The sequence below is a fragment of the Lepeophtheirus salmonis genome, chromosome 13, assembly GCF_016086655.4.
Source record: "Lepeophtheirus salmonis chromosome 13, UVic_Lsal_1.4, whole genome shotgun sequence".
Taxonomy (NCBI): Eukaryota; Metazoa; Arthropoda; class Copepoda; order Siphonostomatoida; family Caligidae; genus Lepeophtheirus; species Lepeophtheirus salmonis.
In genome coordinates, this window is record NC_052143.2 from 30,191,253 (window position 1) to 30,211,744 (window position 20,492).

General features: G+C 32.0%; 1 protein-coding gene across 1 annotated transcript; it reads right to left on the minus strand.

Moving 5' to 3' along the window:
* Nucleotides 1-2,857: 2,857 nt before the first annotated feature.
* LOC121128140 (uncharacterized) lies at nucleotides 2,858-3,829 on the minus strand. Its single transcript, XM_071892840.1, has 2 exons — nucleotides 3,706-3,829; nucleotides 2,858-3,606 (listed from the first exon to the last, which is right to left on the minus strand). Exon 2 carries the CDS (start codon nucleotides 3,595-3,597, stop codon nucleotides 2,983-2,985), a length of 615 nt encoding a protein of 204 aa, XP_071748941.1. The 5' UTR covers nucleotides 3,598-3,606; nucleotides 3,706-3,829; the 3' UTR covers nucleotides 2,858-2,982.
* Nucleotides 3,830-20,492: the final 16,663 nt, after the last annotated feature.

Consider the following 20,492-nt stretch of genomic DNA (forward strand, 5'->3'; position numbering starts at 1 on the left):
CATAAGCAAGCTATTTTACTTTTTATGGAAAAAATGGCGATTAAAAAATATGGAACAGATTTCTAAAGTGTAAGACTTTTTTCTACAGCTGTTTTGGTCATCACACAAAAAGAAATAGATGCACAGATGAAAATAAGGAAATGCTAATAGTTTTAAGTAATAACATGTGTGTTCAGTCTGAATTATAATATATAACTCTTGGTTCTTGTCAGAAATGTTTATTTTTATGCAAGGACTAGATATGAATCTTTTGTATTATTGTTTATTTTATTATTAAATACATAACATGACAAATGATATAATACTTTCTCATCGATTACTCACAGGTTATAAAAAATACTCGAGTATTAATGAAATTATTTTAAATACTCGAATAATTACCTGAGTTATTCGGATCCAAAGATTCATTACCCGCAATTACCCGTTCAATGAAAAAATACTCGAACCTTATCCCTAGTTTGAAGTTTTTATGAATTTATTGTTCACTTCAGTAAATCTAAAGCTAAGGCAGTCAGTATTAATACCATATAGAAAAGATTCTTAATGAGTTTTGTTTGCCAATATTTGTATTTTTCAAAGAATCGACAGTTTTCACGTGTATGTATGTAATTTCAGTTCTTAATTGCTCGCTAAAAATGCTAAGGATTTATAACTTTACTCTTAAACATAAAGAAAATACCAGGTGTAAATTTAATTCTGAAACACTTTTTTATTTATTCATCCCAATGTTTCAAACATTTTTATAAAAAATATCTAAATATAACAAAAGAAATAAAAAACGATTAGTAATTAATAGAACATAAAATAGCTTTAAACAATAAAAGAGGCATTCACACTTCCTCGTCGGGATGATTCTATGAATGTACTGGAGTTATTTGAAAGAAAAATTATTGGTTTTTGAAGAAGTTTGAAAGATCAATCTGTCAAGTAGGAACAATATTCCTTCATTAAAATATCCAATTGTAAGTATAAATTTGAAATTGTGTGTTGATTTCCCCACAATTAAAAGAACACAGTCTTTTTTCCTTGGTTTTTTTCAATAAAATTATTGCATAAAAGTGTCTTGGAGTTTATTAAAAACTTGTAGGTTTCTACTTATGTCTTTAACACTTTTTAAAGATCGAAAAATATTTCATATTTTTTCCTTTCCGTCCTTCTCCTCTAGTCCTGTGAAGTGCAATCTAAATTGCGGACATGAGATAGTCTAATTATGGTAAAATCTTTTAAACTTTAAAAAACTCTCAGCCCTTACTAAAGCTCTTGGTAGGAATCTTTTAGGAGATGTTGTGGATTTTTTTTTAAATATGGATATTCAACTTGTCTAGCATGTTCGAAATTTGATAGGCTAGGAGTTCATTAGGCCCGCCTTCCTTTAATTCAACCACAAGGTCCTCATCTTTGATGATTCCTTTAAATATCGCATTCCTTTCAATTGATGCCCCCTCCTCAGCTCCCACGCTATTTCTTCCTCTCCTCTTCGCCAAATTCTCCTCCACCCTTACAAATAAAGGGGGATCGTATTCTTGCACCCACCATATAAAGATTTCTTTGAAAGTACAGAATATCCTCGTCTTCCTATCCCGATGGAAAAATGTGTTCTCAGAACCAATTAAAATTAATGTAAAATCATGTTTGTTTTTGAAATTTGTCATCCGATGCCCATCCTCTTGAAAAATTCGTAGAAGCATTTTAGAAAAGATAATTCTGATACACTTTAAATCAGTTAATTTTTTTTTACTTCTATCTTAAACATTAATTACTATAATAACTCCATATTTTGACATATCTAGAGATGTGAAAATGCGTACATTTTAAAGCATTCGTGGATGCAATTATACAATTTCCTTGTTCAATCTATTATATCCCAGTCCTAACTTGTACATACAAATGGTATAATTGTATCCTAGCACGATGGAAATGCTTTATTTTTAAATCTCCAGACATATCATATAAATGATATAAAATTAATATTTTATTCAATATGAAGGTTTTTGGCCTCAAAAATAGTAGTTAATTGATCAAAAGTATGAGTCAAGAGTAACAAATTCAAAAATGCTTAGAAATTTACAACAAATGATTAGAACATCGTTCAATTACACTAGAGATCCGAGGGCTCTGATAAACAGAGTATTTAAATTTCTATCAATAGTATGCAGAAAAATTCTTGATAGATTTATATTGTCTTTTCTGGTAGCCTTTATTTCGCTAGAAAGTAATTATTCCTCAAAACAATTATATTGACTTTTGTGAGAAAAAAATGTTGATCACTTTCCTTAAAGCTCCTCGAAATGACTGACATGCTAAGAACACCATTTAAATTAGGCAAGGAGACGAATAGGTTGAGTAATTAATTAAATCCCATAATATGATGAAATTGAAATTGTTACTTGATGTCAGTTTATGTATTTCCTAAAAGGGACTCTCCTTGGATTAACGGAGTTTGAGAAGGAATAGCTCACATAAATGGATGATTTTTGTTCACAAAATAAACAGATCAGAGCCTGAATGAGAAAAATGTACAGGTCCAAGTCTGAGAACGATGTAGATGACTCTATAACTCAACAATACCTTGTAATTAATAAAGGAACTTATGAAAATATAATAGCCCATTGCAAAATACTTGTCAAATGACTTTAGTTCAAAGTTAATTTTGAACTATGAATAAAGGTATCTTTCAAATAGAAGATAAACTTTTAGAAAATTAAATCCCTACTTAGTCGACTTTTTAGACTAAAATTGACTTCTCTCCCCATAACTAATTAATTTTTCGATAATTTTGTTATTCAACTATTAAATTATATGATCCATATTTTCTCCTACAAAACTTCAAATTAATAAATGGATTTAAGCGAATGAGTTCGATTTATAATTAGACGAATATATATTTCAAAAGATAAAGGTTTATAAAGAATGCAACTGAATGAATTTGTTGGCTTATAAAACATAAATGCAAGACATAACATAATTAAATTTAAATAAAGCTTAATTTGGACCATTCCTAGGACAGGGTTCTTCATCATCGTCCAACTCTTCGATATCTCCATATTCTTCTAATTCATCCATAGATGAGCATACGTTAAAAGAAATGACAGCCTCAGACACATTCATCCCAGAAAAGATTTCATATGAATCCGTGATTTGATCATGGGTTTGAATAAAAGAATCATACTGGATCTCATAGTCCCGACCCACAAAGACATTCTCCAAATATATGATTTCCTCTTCATAACTTTCAGTCAATAAACACTCATGGATTTCCTCGTCGTCACTTAATGTGGCTGATGCTACTTCTTGATCATGAATAGCATCCATTTCTGTTTCAGAGTCTGAAGATGGAATTTCGGTGCATGAATCAAGATCCCCATTGTATTCTTCGTGTTGCTGAGACATATAAAGCACCATGAGTTTTCCTTCCTCGTTGGAATCCATGCTTTCATCCAGGATCTCCTCTATTTGTTCATTAGTATCGACGAAGATTAAATTAGATACGTTTTCCGGATCCAGAATGGTAGTGGTGCTATAGTCCAGGAGATAAATTTGATCCAAACATTGATCAGTTGTTGTTTCACTGAGGGTGTTTACTTTAGATGACGCCATGTTTATTTGCTTATAATAAAACTGATAATGTAAGTGGCAGTTGATTCAAAAATTGACAAGAAAGCACTTATCTGTCAGAAAAAACTTATTAACTGATTGATTTCATACCTGAATAACCAAGACTATGAATTGAAGATTGATGGTTTTACAACGAGCACGCGAATTAAAGAGGTGCACACGCGCCGGTCACACAGGTGCACGAAGTTCAACCCCTATGGTAAATTTCTTCTGCAGTGTCAGAATTTATGTATATACAAACATTACGTGTTCTAATAAAGAACCAATTAGTATATGTTGCGAAATAGGAAGTTATTTACTAATGTATTTTCAACTTGTGTTTTTTTAATTCAATAAATACACTAAAGTATGAACATGTTTCATATATAACAACTCTGTATGAGATCCCATGCTAAGCATAAATTTATCAATGACTTGTCAAGTGAATAATATTTATTTACAAATTTCATTTTTTAAACCCGTAATTTGATAATAATCTGAAAAAAGTTACAAAAGAATGAAATGGAAACTCTTTTTGAAATGGTATTAAATAACATTTAACACTTTTTACTAAACAGCATAACTTTTACATTTTACTATCATATACGCCTTTGATGGCATAATTTAAATAATAAGTATTTTTGGTAACTTTCTAATGTAATTATGAACCATTATAGATGGGAAAAATTAAAGATTTTATATCATGAAGGGGAATGTTTTAGTTACAATTTAATTTTCAAAATTAATATTATGTTTATAGATAAAAATGAAGAACTTTAATATTATTTTTCTATGGATATGAAGCTATAATCTATAATGATTGAAATTATATAGATAAAACAACCAACTCCACTTTGAAAGTGGTTGAAAGGTTTTCTGCCTGACAAATCCTCAAATGATTATTCAAAAGGGACGTTAATCTAAGAATTTGTAAATACTAGTAAAACTATAATTCTCAGAAAGAAGAGGTTTCAACTTCACTTTTTCACAAAATCAGTAATCTTATGCACAGTAAAATAAATCTTGTCATATTTTATCAAAATAGACTCAATGATGTAATAAGTAACAAAACTCGAATTATTCTTCAAATATTTATATAACCTACTCTTGAACAAATTTGATATTCAAAATGTGTTCTTGTTATCATATACGTAAGCTGCTATATATATTTCTGGCCTAATAATGAAAATGCAAATATGTATCATCAAAAATGGTTTTATTGTCTCTCAAAGTATTCTCCAGAATGATTCATACACTTTTGCATGCGCTCAAACCAATTGCCAAAGCTCTTTTTCCACTCCGATTGAGATACCTCCAAAACATGGTTTTTAAACACTTCAACAGCATCTTCTGGCGACGGAAATCGTTGACCACGCCCTTTTTTCTTGATGTGCGGTAATAAAAAGAAGTCATTGGGTGCCGAGTCAGGGCCGTACGGTGGATGACCCATCAATTCGACGTTTTGGACGGTCAGAAAGGCGTTGATTTGAGCCGATGTGTGAGAGCTCGCATTGTCATGGTGTACAATGATTCGTCTCCTCTTGATCGTTTTTCAAATTTCTCCGAAGACTTTAGCCAGAAAATTTTTGATGTGCCACTCAGAATTGACAGTCCTACGATGCTCAAGTGGAACAGTCGTCACATGATCAGTTTTGCCGAAGAAACAGGCGACCATTTGCTTCGAAGTTCTTCTTCCACAAACAACGTTCGTTGAATTTGGCTCGTCTTCAAAGACCCACACGGTCGATTGTTTTTTTTTTTTTTCGGATTCATACGCATAGATCCATGATTCGTCACCTGTGACAATATTATAAACGTCTTTAGAAGTACCACGAGCGTATTTTTTCAACATTTCTTTGCACCAATCGACACGACCCCCTCCTTTGAGCGATTATCAAATTATGCGGGATCCAACGAGAACAAACGTTTTTTACGGGCAGGTGTACATGCAATATCGAATGTATGCTGGTGAATAAATGCCCAAGGATGTATCTATCTCACGGCATCAATGTTCTCTGGCAGAACAGCCGTTTTTGGACGACCTTCACGGAATTCGTCATTGAGCGAGCGTCGGTCATGATTGAAATAATTAAACAAGTTTTTCACAGTACTATAGGATGGTGCTTCATCGCCATACAAAGATTGAAGTTCATCAATGCACTCTTGTCGTGATGATCCACGTCGAAAGTTGTGAAAAATGTTCACGACTTAATTCCATATTTTTTTTTCCAAATTAATTTTTTCAAGTAACTGTAAACAATACAAATCAATACATTCTTAGTACGATTATGCTACAAAAATGTCAAACTTACTTAAGGAAATGTCAAATTGCACCTGGTAACACTTAGTGTAGCCTCAGCCAGAAATATATATAGCAGCCTACTTAGCAAAATATGAGTTATCATGTTAGGAAACCCCCATATTTATGTACAAAGGCGTCCCCAGGTATGAATTGGCAATGACGCAGTTTCTCAATATACAATTTTTATTTTGAAACTTAATGAAAAGATGACAATTCTCTTCATCTTGCTAAGATATAATTGTCTTACTTTTATTAATAGTTAAAGAAAGTTGTAGATTTCTTAAGAGACATATAAGATCAGATCAAAGTTCATTTGTAGGATGCAGTTAGGATATTTAAACAGTGAGGGAGATCAATCTTCCATCTACGATCTTGAATAAAGCTTTTGAATAAATTATAATTAAATGAACTGGTAATATAAGTTAAATAGTTTACATAATTTGACGTAATAAAAACTCCAAGAAAACCTGCATAAGAAATTATAATATTAGGAGGGGTTATAGTGTGAGGTTTGAGTCACTACAGGGTAAATAATACTAGGATAGAAATCGAAAAATCAAGTTTTTATCGAGTGGATTCAAAAGCTATATAAAATGTTGAAGTAACCAATGAAAACCATATAGTATCAATAATTACAAGAAGTTTGGAAAAACAAATAGACTTGAGATGAAAACAGACAGCTTACGAAGAAAATCTTCGAGAACTTAATTAACTAAAAGGAAAAAGAAGATATCAAGGGAAACACAAAATTGTTTTCGTAGTAAATTCAGTTAAAGTGAAGAAAGTGTACATGATCATGTCTAAATATTTCATAAAATATTTCTGTTGTATCGAGTCTGGATAAAACGGGTAAGAGCAACTCTTATAAAATCTGTAAAGGAAGAGAAGTTAAAAAATAATAAAAGAAAAGATTTGATATAATAGTATAGACAGTTTTCAATGACATCATAACTGAAGGGCACGCCATCTTGGGGCTTAAGGTTGATATTCTCAGTACATGAAATGAAGAAATATGCAATAAATCTTGATAAACTCCATCAAATGATGTTGAGAATAAATAAAAACTTAACACCTGCATTGAATACTACTTTATGCTAATTAAAAATCCTGATAAATGAACTAAATTAAAGTTATTTTTACTTAAAATCCCTATGAAATGTTTAAATTAGTATAATATTTTTGCTTTTTGATCGATTTGGAACGAAAACAGTAGGATAATTGGAGGAAAATTATCTTAATATTTCCATTGTAACGGAAATAACATTGCCTAACATATATTTATTACATTTTAGGGTTAGCTATATAATAAAACTTGGCATTAGTGATATATTTTGATACGAAAGTTTGTCATTTTATTTGTTGGTCCCATTTTGACATCCAGTAGCACTATTTTCCTTAATATTAATAAGAAAAAGAGCTTTTATTACTATAAAACTTATTTGTTTAGACCGTCAAAATGGCAGACATCAACAAAGATGACGTCACATAATAATGTTCAATAGAGCAATAACAATGAAACCTCTTTTTCAATTAAAATGAAGGAAAATAGTTAACTATTACTGTTATTTGGATGTCATAGTGTGACCATCAAGCAAAAGGACATATACCTTACTGTCTATCAAAAATGCAACAACCTAATTCCTAGTTTTATCATTTATCTGACCATAAAAAGTATTATAAATATGTTATTACATCGTTATACAATCTTTACCTATAGAGAGAAGGTGTAAAAAACTTGATAAAATATAAAGGATGAGAATAATGGGTGATAGAGCCGTAGATTGGTGATGCCCAAACATAATAGAAAAGTAACTGTGTAGACAATAGAACGCAAAAGTTAAGAGACTAAGAGAAAAATGTAGGATATAGCATTAACAATGCTGGAGTATTTACAAATAGAATTTGAAGCCAATCAAGAGTTGACATGCTTCACTACACCATGGGCCATAACAGAACAGAAGGGTTTTTAACAGAACTTCTATGTGGTTCATTGAAGCGGGGGGATCAATATTACTTCTATAGAGATAAAGCACTAAAAGTAACCTATCCAATAAATACAAAGTACTATTTTAGGGATGATATTTAGAATGTATGTAAGAATTTGTTTGAGCTAAACATCAATCGAAATGTTTTGGTTATATTCGATTCAATAAGAGTATTAAAGTGAATCTAATTAAATTGAGTGCTACTAAAGATTTTTCAGAGCAATTATCTAGAGATTTCATGGGAAATAGTTTCATGTTTGGACTCCAAAAATCATTCCTAAGCAATTAAGAAAATGTTTTGACTCGATCATCAATATTAACACCCCTTGATCCAAGGGAGTCTATCAAACTAGAAATGAGCGCATATAATCAATGTGTTGAGATATGTGTTACGTCAGAAGCATAAGGAGAGATGGAAATTGATTCAAAGCGGCTCCCTTAGTCCTGAAATAAGAAATTTAATGATATAATTAAAATGATAAAAGTTTATGTATAGGTTATAAAAAAAAATCATATAATTTTGGCATATTACCCTACATTTACTGTAGTTAAGGATTATAACTCCCTTTCTCATTTACTAAATAATCATAATATATGTAGATAAGTTACAAACCACTAGATTAAATTGATTTAAATTAAAAATATAAATTCAGCCTCCGATAAATTAGAGAAAAGGAAAAGATTATCAAATACCTGAACAGCTATAGAGTTCGGCAATGTATCATTACAAAGTAGATTGGGAGTAAAATATAACCATTGACAATCATGGTGGATAATTAATTAAAGTAGCTGTTATTAGAGCTACACAATCAATAGATGAAGAATATTAGTAGATCCATTCATCGAAGAAATATCCAGACTGGATACATCTAAAATTAAGCTATATAGCAATACAGTCAATACAGTTGAAAACATTTGTGAAAGTAATGAAAATGTTTTAGAGTCGTTATAATAGGTTAGTAATTCCGGAGGTAAATAAGCTCATGTTCTTGAGGGATTGCACAGTTTACATCAATCTGTATAAATGACAAAAAGAGAGAGATTTATTGGCCTGCAATCAACTTATAATATTGAATAATTGATTAAAATTTGTAAAAAAAGTGTATAAAGTTTATCTAGTTTGATGGAAGAGACGATGATAAGGGACTAAATACCAATTCTGCAGATCTCTTTGAAAATGGAAGAAAACATTACTTGCTATATGACGAACGACTTACTGAATATACTAGCGTTGAATATTTATATGAGTTCCACCTTCGAAATTAGTGATTGCAACATTGACTAATAAATATATTTTCTGAAATAGGGATTCCAGTGAAATTAAAAATAGATCGAGTCCCTCAGTTAAGCTCCAAGTAAATCCAAACGTTCTTAAATACGTCGTAATTAGTAACGTGGAACTTCGTAGCTCCATTATTCTCCACAAAGTAATACACGAGCAAGCAGAAATTAAGGTAAAGTGTAATAATAGACTCCGAAATCTGATGGAAGTTGACCAAATGAGACCATGTTTGGCCATCAAGGAAGATCGTACTTACTACATACCTATTCACTGAAAGAACTATTTTTCATAATCTAAAAAACAACGACACCAAAAGATTGTTTGAGGAGTACATACAATACTCCTCAATTGATACTTTGGTTATATTTTTAATATGTTCGAACAAGGAGCAGAGGAAGAAGAGAATCCGCTCTAATAAAAAAAAAGGGATTTACCTGATATTCAGATAAGAACAAGATTACAAAATCGTAGTCTATAACAGTAAAGTCCTCGACAGAGGGTGGGGGAAAGGGGGAATACTTAGTTACATTTATGTCTTAAGAAACATTCTGAGTAAATTGAGAGAAGTGGAAATGCGTGCATTCTCAGATATTGGAAAACAATATTATTCATAAGTCTCTTTTTGTTGTAGATTTATTTAGAACTTCGTTATTGAATATAATATAATTTATTGATATGGTTCTATAAATTTTTATAAATTGACTCCAATGTAGTTTGTCATAACTCTACTTTCGGATAATAAAAAAAAAAATCACGACTTGTGTCTAGAGCCTTTCCTCAAGGTTGAAAAAACATTTTCAGAACTATTTATAGACAAATTTATCCAAGGCATGAGCAAGACATGTAATATCGGCAATGTGGTGTAATGTTCTGTAGTCCGGTCGTATACAATTATTGATTCCTTAAGATTGCTGGTGTCTCATCTATGTGATAATCATTCGGGGAGTTCTATTATTTTTTATAAATACGGCGCCACTCTTTGTTGCCTTATTTACAAACTAATATAAGTTAACAACGCTCATTAAATGTATTCCCAAGCAAGGTTGTGCCTGGTTTAGGCTCAGCGGTTCTATCGGTCCCGGTTCTTTCATTTTAAAAGTTTCGGCCTTGGTTGAGCTTTATCGGTCTATATTCAAGTGTTCGGTCTCAGTTGTTTTTTATACAGGCTCTGTTTTGGTAACAAGGGGCGTCGCTAGAAAGTTCAGGGCCAAGAAATGATATTAAATACAAACTGGGCTGCAGCTTCCTTATACGTAGTGCCTCAAGTTCCAGCAGGGGTCCCAAAAACTAAGGTTACTTAAGACAATAGTTTTTAAAGTAGGCCGCGAGGGGAAGTGAGGGAGTAGAGGACGCAGAAAGATAGAGAATTGAGGATTGCTTTCAGTTTACATATAAATGTATATATTTCACATGTTTTCTATAAAGGGGGCCTCAGCTAAAAATGTATTCGTGTATGGGGGTCCTGGCATAGTACAGTTTGGGAAACCCTGGTTTAAGAAATATTATAGTTATCATATTATAGGGCCCCGACAAGCTTAGAAGCGGACCTGGATCCATAATCTACGTCCACCCCTTCCCTCTTTTATTTACACTGTGTGGTGTCTAAACCCACTTTTTTACTTCCAAAAGAAGCCCTTAGCTATTTGGAACTCAGATAAAACTATATTACCCTGGCGACGTAAAAAAAATCATTGGAAAACACTGAAATTGAATAATAAAAAACTCAGAAAAATATTAAAGCTAATTTATTTTTTATAATATATATTATATTTTTATTTATATATTCTATATAGGAACCAAAGCACAAGAACCGAGACCAATAAGCAATATATTGTGTTCTCGGTTCGATTTTGTCGGTTCCAGTTCTAGAGGTTCAAAAACCAGAACCACTAAGGCCACAACCTTGTTCCAAGTGAACATTCAGATCTGAAACAGTTACATATTAAGAAACCAATTCTTAATTTACCCTGAATTTCAAAAAAATTATTATAATTCTTTAGACCTTTGATTAGGCCTTTTAATTATTTAAATAATTAAATATTTTTCTATTAAATCCCATAGGGAAATATAGGTTTATACACCATCTGTTTCTGAATTTAGGGAACCGTTTAATACCTAAACATAAGTTTATATGAATGCCAACAGAAATTAACTGTTTTAAATAACTAAAAGCAAAAAAAAAAAAAAAACTCTTCCAAGCAATCCTTGCCCAACTCAGGGTTTCTTTCGAGCTTATTTCAAGTCCATCGTTACTTATCTGTTGATTTGAGCCTTAAGCCCTTTAATAGTGAGTCATTGTTGGACTCAGAGTAGGATTGGGGATCACTATCGGAGTAATTTTTGTCAATGTCCTTGTTTATTTATTTCTCCTCCCTTGCCACAGCTGATTTTAGTGGTTTCGTGGCGATTCAAATTCTTAGTTACTAAAGAAAATTAAAGATAAATAATTTATACGTATGGATTTAGCGTTTGGAATTATTTTCCTACAACAATATAATTTATCCGTACGACATATTAAATTCCCTACAATTGCCATCACAGTCCTCAATCCATATAAACAAAGTTTCTATAAAAACAACACATTTTGTAATAAAAACCAACACTTAGATAATACAGTTAATTTTTTAAGGGATATATTATTATTTTATGGATTATGGACATAATAATCCCCTAGAGGAATTTAATTATTACAAGTGTCGACTCTAAAATAAATTAATGTAGGCGTATATATATATTTATTATGAAAAAGGGACAATAAAGTCTCATTCAAGGATAAATGAATGAGGAAAAATTTAATAAATTATCATTTTTATTTTTTTGTTAAAAAATAGAAAATTATTTTAAAAGGCTTTTGATGCAAGTTATGGGGGTTCGATATGTATATACTACACTCAATTTTTGAATGATACAACAAAAAGAATAGAGTATGAGCAATTTAAAATACCCGCTTGACAGAAAGTTCTTGGAGATACACAATTTAGCCAATATATTTAAAGCGTTAGTATATATGAAACCAGTTAAGAAATATGAATAATATTTTATAAGTTACAACTTTCAAAAAATAAGTAATTGCCTGTGATCAACAACGACTACAAAATATTGGCAAAACGGATTGAGGTTGCTACTCTTTTGTGGACCGAGCTAACTACGAAAGAAGTTGCTAGACAAATGGGGGAAGCAAGAACGACAAGTTATCTTGTTAAAGCGCGTGCCGAGTAAGGGGAGGGACTGGACGACAAGCTTAGAAGTGGTTGACCTCGGTGCATCACGTATGTGGTCAAAAAGAGGGGCAAGGCCGCCATCAAACGCAAAGTCAAAATTGGTCAAAGTACCATGTTCAAAGTAGTGACAAACGTGGGTGATAAGCATCTGAGACAGCAAATGGTGTTGGAAGCTTATCTTCTGAACGGTAGGTTCTAGTCAAAGGATTATAGTCAAGACTCGGTCATGGCATTGGTCTCGAACTCAAAATACTGCTCGTGATTTTCGCAAAGAACTTTATAAACTTGGTCTTGACTTATTTATGTGGTGGGACAAGATTTCGGCCGATATTTATGAATATAATTTTTTGTCACTGCAAATACTAAAGAGTTATTTCTTCACCAAACGTTCTAAAAAGATAGATACACCCAAGAAGGAATATATTATACATAGGTTTAGTTATAAGTTCAAAGAAATTGCATATTTGAATAGGATCGCTATTAAAATGATCGGAACGCTGATCGCAAATGTCCCTGATCGCTATGTCGCTGTGAATTTCTGATGCAAATTTTTGGATCGGTCGCAATTTTTTCCTGATCCATCACAAACCTGCAAATACGTGCATTCTTGCACTGCTGCATAGAGTTCATTTCAAGTCCTCAAATTTATTTTTTCTTTATTACTATTTTATTGTTATAATATTGGATCCCATTATATTGTTGAAGGTTTTTGTGATCTCAGTATAAAATTGTTATTGAGTTCGATTCAAGTTGCGAGTCGTAGAGATCGAGTCCAAGTCAAGTATCGAATCTTTGATTGTGAGATCAAGTCGAGTCGAAAGTCTTTGAAATATGGACTCAAGTCGAGTTGCAAGTATTGTGACCAAGCAGGGATCCTTGCAAGTGGGGGATGGCAAATCATATATAATGGTGACGTCATAATAGCACAACTTTACAATTTTATCATGGAAATAATCAAAAAAAAAAAGTGGGAGCCAATGGAGGTTTCGGTGCCACTTTTTTTTTTTTTGATTATTTCCATGATAAAATTGTAAAGTTGTGTTGTCCCTCACATCGGTAAGGAACATTAAGTTCTGACATCTCTCTTTTTCAAAGATTATAGGATAATTACCTAATTGGTAAAATGTCAGTGTCTTCAAAATAGAATCTTTTTCTCGCTACATGCAACCAGTTTCTAACATTGAAGACTTGTTTGAATACTATTGTAATCAATTCAATAAACTGGATATTAAGAAGGTAAAATCGCTGATTGATGACGTCAGTGATGGTATTTTTCTTTGTTTTAGTTGTTGAGTTATATTATATTATGGAATAAATTGTATAACTAAGTAAAAATATAATATGTTCGTACTATATTGTAACGGGCCGTACCATGGAATCTGAACACTTAATAATTCTATAATTAACGAAGGTTTAGTTATTGAAATTAAATCCTATCTCGATATATTAAAGCTACTAAAGCATAAACAATTAGTTACATAACGAAACAAACTTGAGCTCTCTAGCTTAGGTACAAGTTGAGAAAATGACACTTGAACGTGAGTGACGAATTTCTATTCGCGCACTCCAAGCAGTTTGGCGTCTCCAGGACAGTTGCCTATGCTGTCAGCAAGTCTGAAATGTTGGTCTCTATCAAAAAGGTCAAACTGGACAGGGAGTAAATAAAAGAAACAACCAAGACCAATCCCCTCAAGTCCAAGGGGGTCCATGCAAGAGATATCTGGGTTTCACACCAGAATGTCCAGAGAAATATCTAAAAAAGTCGGTGGAAAGAGCCTTTTGAGGGTAAAGAAGCCCCTTTTGACAACTGTAATGAAAGAAACCCATCTCCTACGTTGCAAAACTCTTTTGAATGAGTCTTGTGAAGTATTTTTTAAAACTTTTGGCCCCTCTTACCAACCCCTCGACTAAAACTTTTGGCTGTATCTCGAGTGGAAGGCCTGCAGTTTCCATTTTAAACACCAATACCCTCAAAGCCACTGTCAGCTAGCACTAGGACGTCACAACAAGGAACTACATCCGCAGCAGGTGCCAGGACGTCCGACGCAGTATGGCAGCCATCATTTCCACTAAGAGCGGTTACATTAATGATTAAGAGAGCTCAGACACACATCTACTCGTAATTCTTAATTTTGTTAAAATTCCATTGTTAATTAATAGATTATATCTTCTTGAAGTTTAAAATTTAAAGTTTAAAATTTAAATATACCACTTGGTATTATAATGACAATAGGAATATTTTTTTGTAAGATATGTGCAATTATCTTAATACATATCTCATTTGGCTTACTAGACAATCTATATCTTTATAAAAAATTATAGAGTCCTACAGTTAAGAACCAGTCCTAAGACTGGTCTAGACCGAATAAATAAGGACCGACACAACTCTAGTTAATACTTACAAAGCGAGATCGAGAGCAATTCAAACTCGTTTCTGTAATCGAATGAATAAAAAATTACTTTATGTGATTAAGACATCCGAATCTACCTATATATTTATCCACTTTCTTATTTCACCTGATTATTTTATATGATAAGAACATCTTTGGGTAATTGTATACCTTATCATTTTTATTAAAAAACACTAGCCTCCAGAGAAGTACATCAAAACTACAAACTGGAGTCAAAATGAAGATACTAATTATTTTGATTGAATATTTTATGAGCGGAAAAATTATATTCTACAAATTCCATAGTTTGATGATGGAGAAAAACATTTGTATTTTAAAAAAGAGCAGGATAAAAACACTGGGGAGTTTTTGTAACTATTCTTAAACTGAAACACGAATGAATATAAATCTGTCAAAATCTCTCTTTTTAACATTTAAGTCTATTTAAAGAATGATACGTTGTCCTAATAGGACCATAGATGAAAATAATATGATAATGGCTTTATTGTTTTTGTTTTTTTCCGAAGATAAATTATTTTTTTTTAATTTTAATTTTTTTAAAAGAGAACATGAAAGTATAAAGTATTCACTGATATTTGTTGTAGAGTTATAAGTAAATATAATTGAGGATTGACATTGGAGTAATTCCTGCGTATGGCATTACTAGATATTGAGTCATATTCACATTTATCTGTAATAATAGCTTATCCGATGAAGACATAAAAAGATGCCAAAAAGTAAATAGGGGTCAAAAGACCCAGGCTGTATTTTATGTGGAATAAATTGTCTGGTATTTTAAGGACGAACTTGATTTTAGTATTGTAGTAAAATCATTAAAGTTGATGCTAATCTGGAGGATTTTGAGTATGTTAAATACAAAGAAATCGAAAATCAACATGATAACATATATAATCTGAATATCTTTTTTGGAGGAGAGTAGCTTAATTGTCTACGTTTCATTAGATAAACGACAGGTACCTGTGACGAGGGGGTAAAGGAAAATAATAAGGCAAGAATTACGATGATGTCGATCTCAATTCTGCTCAGAGTTCAACAAGGACTTACAATTATAACTCTTCAAAATGCATAGGGATTACTCCTTGTCTTATTTGAGCAAAGGCAGATGTTCACCCCAGTTTCGTATATATCAACAACATATGATTGTGATGGGAAAAAATGCAAATAAAATATAATTTCAAATTATTGTAATGATTTTACAATAAATTTACACTTTAACAGTACTAAATGTTTATATTGTGCAAGAAAAGATGAATAAAATAAAACTCTTGTTATATCTACTGGGTAGGGTTGAAACTTACACACTTGTATCATATTGATATGAGAGGTTCTGTGTGAGGAAATTAAAAGTTTCACTAACTGTATAGGTAGCTAGTTATCTCAAGCATCTGCTGTTTTTTCAATTTTTTAAATCGGACGGAAAATGTTATCACAGCGAGATTCTAGGCTTAGGTCATCGACTCTTCTTCGTGCAGGTCACACTCCAATGCCAACCTGCTCCCCTGGGTAAAGGAAAATATATCCGACGACAATGTAGTCTTTCAGTAAGATGGGGGTCTCCGTTCACACTGCAAAAATTACTCCAACCTTCTTTTCTAACAACATCGCTATCTGGAAGAAGTGAATGTATTTATTTGCTCTGCAACCATTCAAATAAATTATTTCATTGATTAAAATCTTATTGGAAGTATTCCAGATTTGAAATTTCAAGTCTCTTAGAATTGTAAACTGCATAAAATGACTGGACAACCCAAAATGAAGTAATCTATCATTAATTAAATAAAAATATAGTTATTAAAATAAAAATTAATTATCGTCTCAAAAAGAGAGTTATTGTTTCACTAATTTTGTATGTTAAGTAAAATACCTTAGTGTGACTTTGTTATGTACAGAGTTGGAAACTTCATCTTCAATCTAATCTACATTTTTTTTGGTACACAATTTGTGGTTCTAGGACACATTGCTAAAAACATTAATACCGAAAGCCATTTTGCCGAAAGGACACATTGCCAAATGACATTTTTTCCCAACAGACACTTTAACGAATGACAGTTTGCCAAATGACCACTTTGCCGAATTATATAATAAACATATTTGATGATGATTCATACTCCAATAATATATAATTATGATTCCTATTTATGTTACTCCAAAATTAAAAGATAATATATTTAATTATTTGTCACAAATTGTAATAATTAATTGTTCATTAATTGATTTACTTAATCATCAGGATGCTTCAAAAGTTGGTTCGAACCTCAATTAGAACCGTTGTATCAAAAATCATGAAACAGCTCAATAAATTAATAAAAGAATTAGAAAGAGAAAAAATGTTTAACAAAGATAGGGGGTCAAGTGTGGATTAAGATAAATCAATGACTGAATGAGTGTAGATTGAGATTCAATGGACAATGCAGCTGAAAAATAATTTGGATGGAATGTCTTGGAGATCCTATGTACCTGGTCTAGTCCTGACGGACACTCCTCTTTCTCGAGGTCAACTGGGTCTTAATAATTCTCAAGAAGTGGTTCTCATTAGAGTAGAATCCAACTTACACTACACAAGGAGCAAAAGTAATAACTAATTATTATTAATTATATTTACCAATATTTTTCTATCTCTTCATATAAGTTGTTGTCCGTGTCTAAGCTTCAGGAAGAAATGAAAAGTTGGATGATCAGATAATATATCAACTAAAGGCATATTCATATTTCCAGTCTAGTTTCCAATGCTAATTTCAACATTTTCCAACGCTAATTCCAACATTTTCCAATGCTTATTCCAACATTTCCCCCTTTTTAATCATTATAGTCCATCTGAACTGACTCACTTCACATATCTCTTTAAAAAGTATTCACATCTATTTTTGCGATACACCTTACGAAATAAAACATTACTCTTTTCTTGGTTAATTATATTTACGGCTCCTTAGCCCAGGGCCTCTCAAACTGTTGGAGAACCCATAAGAAGCGTGGAGTATCCTTAGGGGAAGGGGATATTCTTATACATTTAAGTACCTAGTCATTCTGAGTCCGAAGGCCAGCATTATTTCTTTACATTCCCAAAGAACCAATAGCTGTTGAAAGTAAATTATTCCAAGAAATGATATATTTACATGATTTATTTCTATAACCTTTTTTAAATGTAATGAAAGCAATAAAGTACTTTACAAAATGTTATACATAACTTAAATAATGCATAACGATTAATAAATCTTAAAACTTATGAAAATTCCAAGCTATGTTTCAAATATTCCATCTTTTCGTCTGGATTATAATTTAGAGCTATGTTATAGATTCTTCTATTTATACTTGAATAAAATATTTATGTACTACACTTGAATGTCCCTTAACATCCCAGTTTTTTTACTCTTGTAAGGTCTTCTAGGCCATTTTGTGTTCCAAATACAATAATTATATTGCCATACATTCTATTGCGGTATATATGTACTGCAATTGACCAAATTAGATATTGACAAAAGTTTGTTGAAAGAGCCTATAACTTGAGTGACTAGGTAATGTAGCCTGTTTCGTACTCTTAGTGTAAGAAAGAAGGTTCAAGAAGAAACAAAGAACCGTCGTGCTTCTTTTTATTCATATTTCAAATTGATCCAACTGTACTGAGCTTTACAGTTTTCCTGGCTAACGTATCTTTTTTCCTCGTGCTATCCTACAACCCAACCCTTGAGTGCCTCCCCAAATCCTCTCAGTAGTTTGCTTCTCCACAGCCAACCTCCTCTTCCTCCGAAATATCCTAGATCATATTGTTTATAATTACATATGAGTAAAACACTAATTAATATATCAGACTTTCCACAATTTTCAATTTATTAATTATACGTCTAGTTAAAAGAGAGGCATACACGCTACTAAAATACAGAGTTCTTCTAAGATATAAAATAATGTGATAGATAAAACTGGTAAAGTAAGCCTACTTACAATAAATACTCAAATGCGACAGAACGTTCTTTATATTGGTCCCATTGGGACAGTACCACACCAAGTGTAAGAGGTGATGCATCCGTAGTTAAAGTTAGCTGACGAGACGGGTCGTAATGCATAAGAAAGGGGGCTTCTGACACGGCTTTCTTGATGGGAATAAAACTCTTCTCAACTAAGGGGGACCATATCTATTCAACACTACTTTTGGGGGAGCTCATATAACGGAGTCGCAGTAGTAGGTCTTTCAAGAAGTGGCTATAAAATTGAACTAGACTCAAAAACGATCTGACTTCTACAGCAGAGGTTGGGACAGGAAAATTGATAAGTGGACGAAGGAGTTCAGATTCCAGTGAGCACCCTTGTTCCGAGACTTTGAATCGAAGTTAAGTTAATTCAGACCTTAAAAAAACATATTTGTTCTCATCAAGCCGTGCATCAACAACACAAATACGTTCATACACTTTACGTAGTATCGATATATGCTCGGATTGGGTCTTTGAATAAACCAGAAGATCATCGATATAAACTTTCACATTAGGAATACCATCAAATAGTTTTTCTTGGGCTGCTTGTACTATTGACTGTCAACAGTTCTTCGGAGCGTTCATCCAACTCGTTTTGTTCATAACACTGTCGAAATGCCAACTTAGAGAAAAAACGAGCTCCAGCCAGACCGGAAAATAGTTCTTCAGGATGAGGTAAAGAGCACGGTTACAATCGGAGATGCCCATTCTGATGTCTCCACCCATGTAAAAGTTCCAAACTTGATCATTTCTTGCAACTCATCAATTGCTTGACTGCATAAAGCCAGGGGTACCGGACGTGCTGGTATATACCTTGCCCTAACATCATTTTCAACATGAACCACAGCCTTTGAGTGCGTATCAATATTGTTATAGTTAATAAAGAGGCACTCACGCTACTAAAATACAGATTTATTTTTAGGATATAAAATACTGTGATAGATAAAACTTGTAGAGTAAGCCTACTGAATACTATAAATAAAATACATAACAGAACATAACGAAGTAAAAATCTGAAATCTCTACCTTCCCTGATCTGATGTTAATTGTTATGCTTGTTTCTACATCCATAAGTCATATCAAATACAAATAATCCATCATATCGAATTATATTAAATCACGAATATATTAAAGTTATTACTTCTTTGCACTTTGTAAGATATAAAGTATCTATGACCGAACAATTCACTGTCGTGTTTGTTTATTATTTAATTTGTTTAAAGAACTACAACAGTAAAAGGTTCGAGCTCCATGCTGCTGTGTTGTGTTTATATAATGATCGATAATGAATATTAACTTTTGAAGCATCTTCATAATTAAATGAATCAATAAACTTTTAATTAATGAACACTTAATTATTACAATTTGTGACAAATAATTAAATATATGCCCTTTTAATTTTGGAGTAAAATGAATGGGAATCATAATTATATATTATTGGAGCATGAATCATCATCAAATATGTTTATTATATAATTCGGCAAACTGCCATTCGGCAATATGTCCGTCCACGACAATTTGTATCAATTTTTTGTTAAAGGACCGACAAATTTTAAATATCATATTCTCTCAAAAATGTTGCACCCTTCATTATATTTCATTACTTTTCTGTTTAAGCTTCACCTCAGCAATTGACATTATTCTAGTCCTTTGTATAATTTTCACTTTTGTTTTTAATCCTAAAGATGTTATATTACTTTTTTTAAGATACGTCTTTTCAGTTCTCCATTTAGTT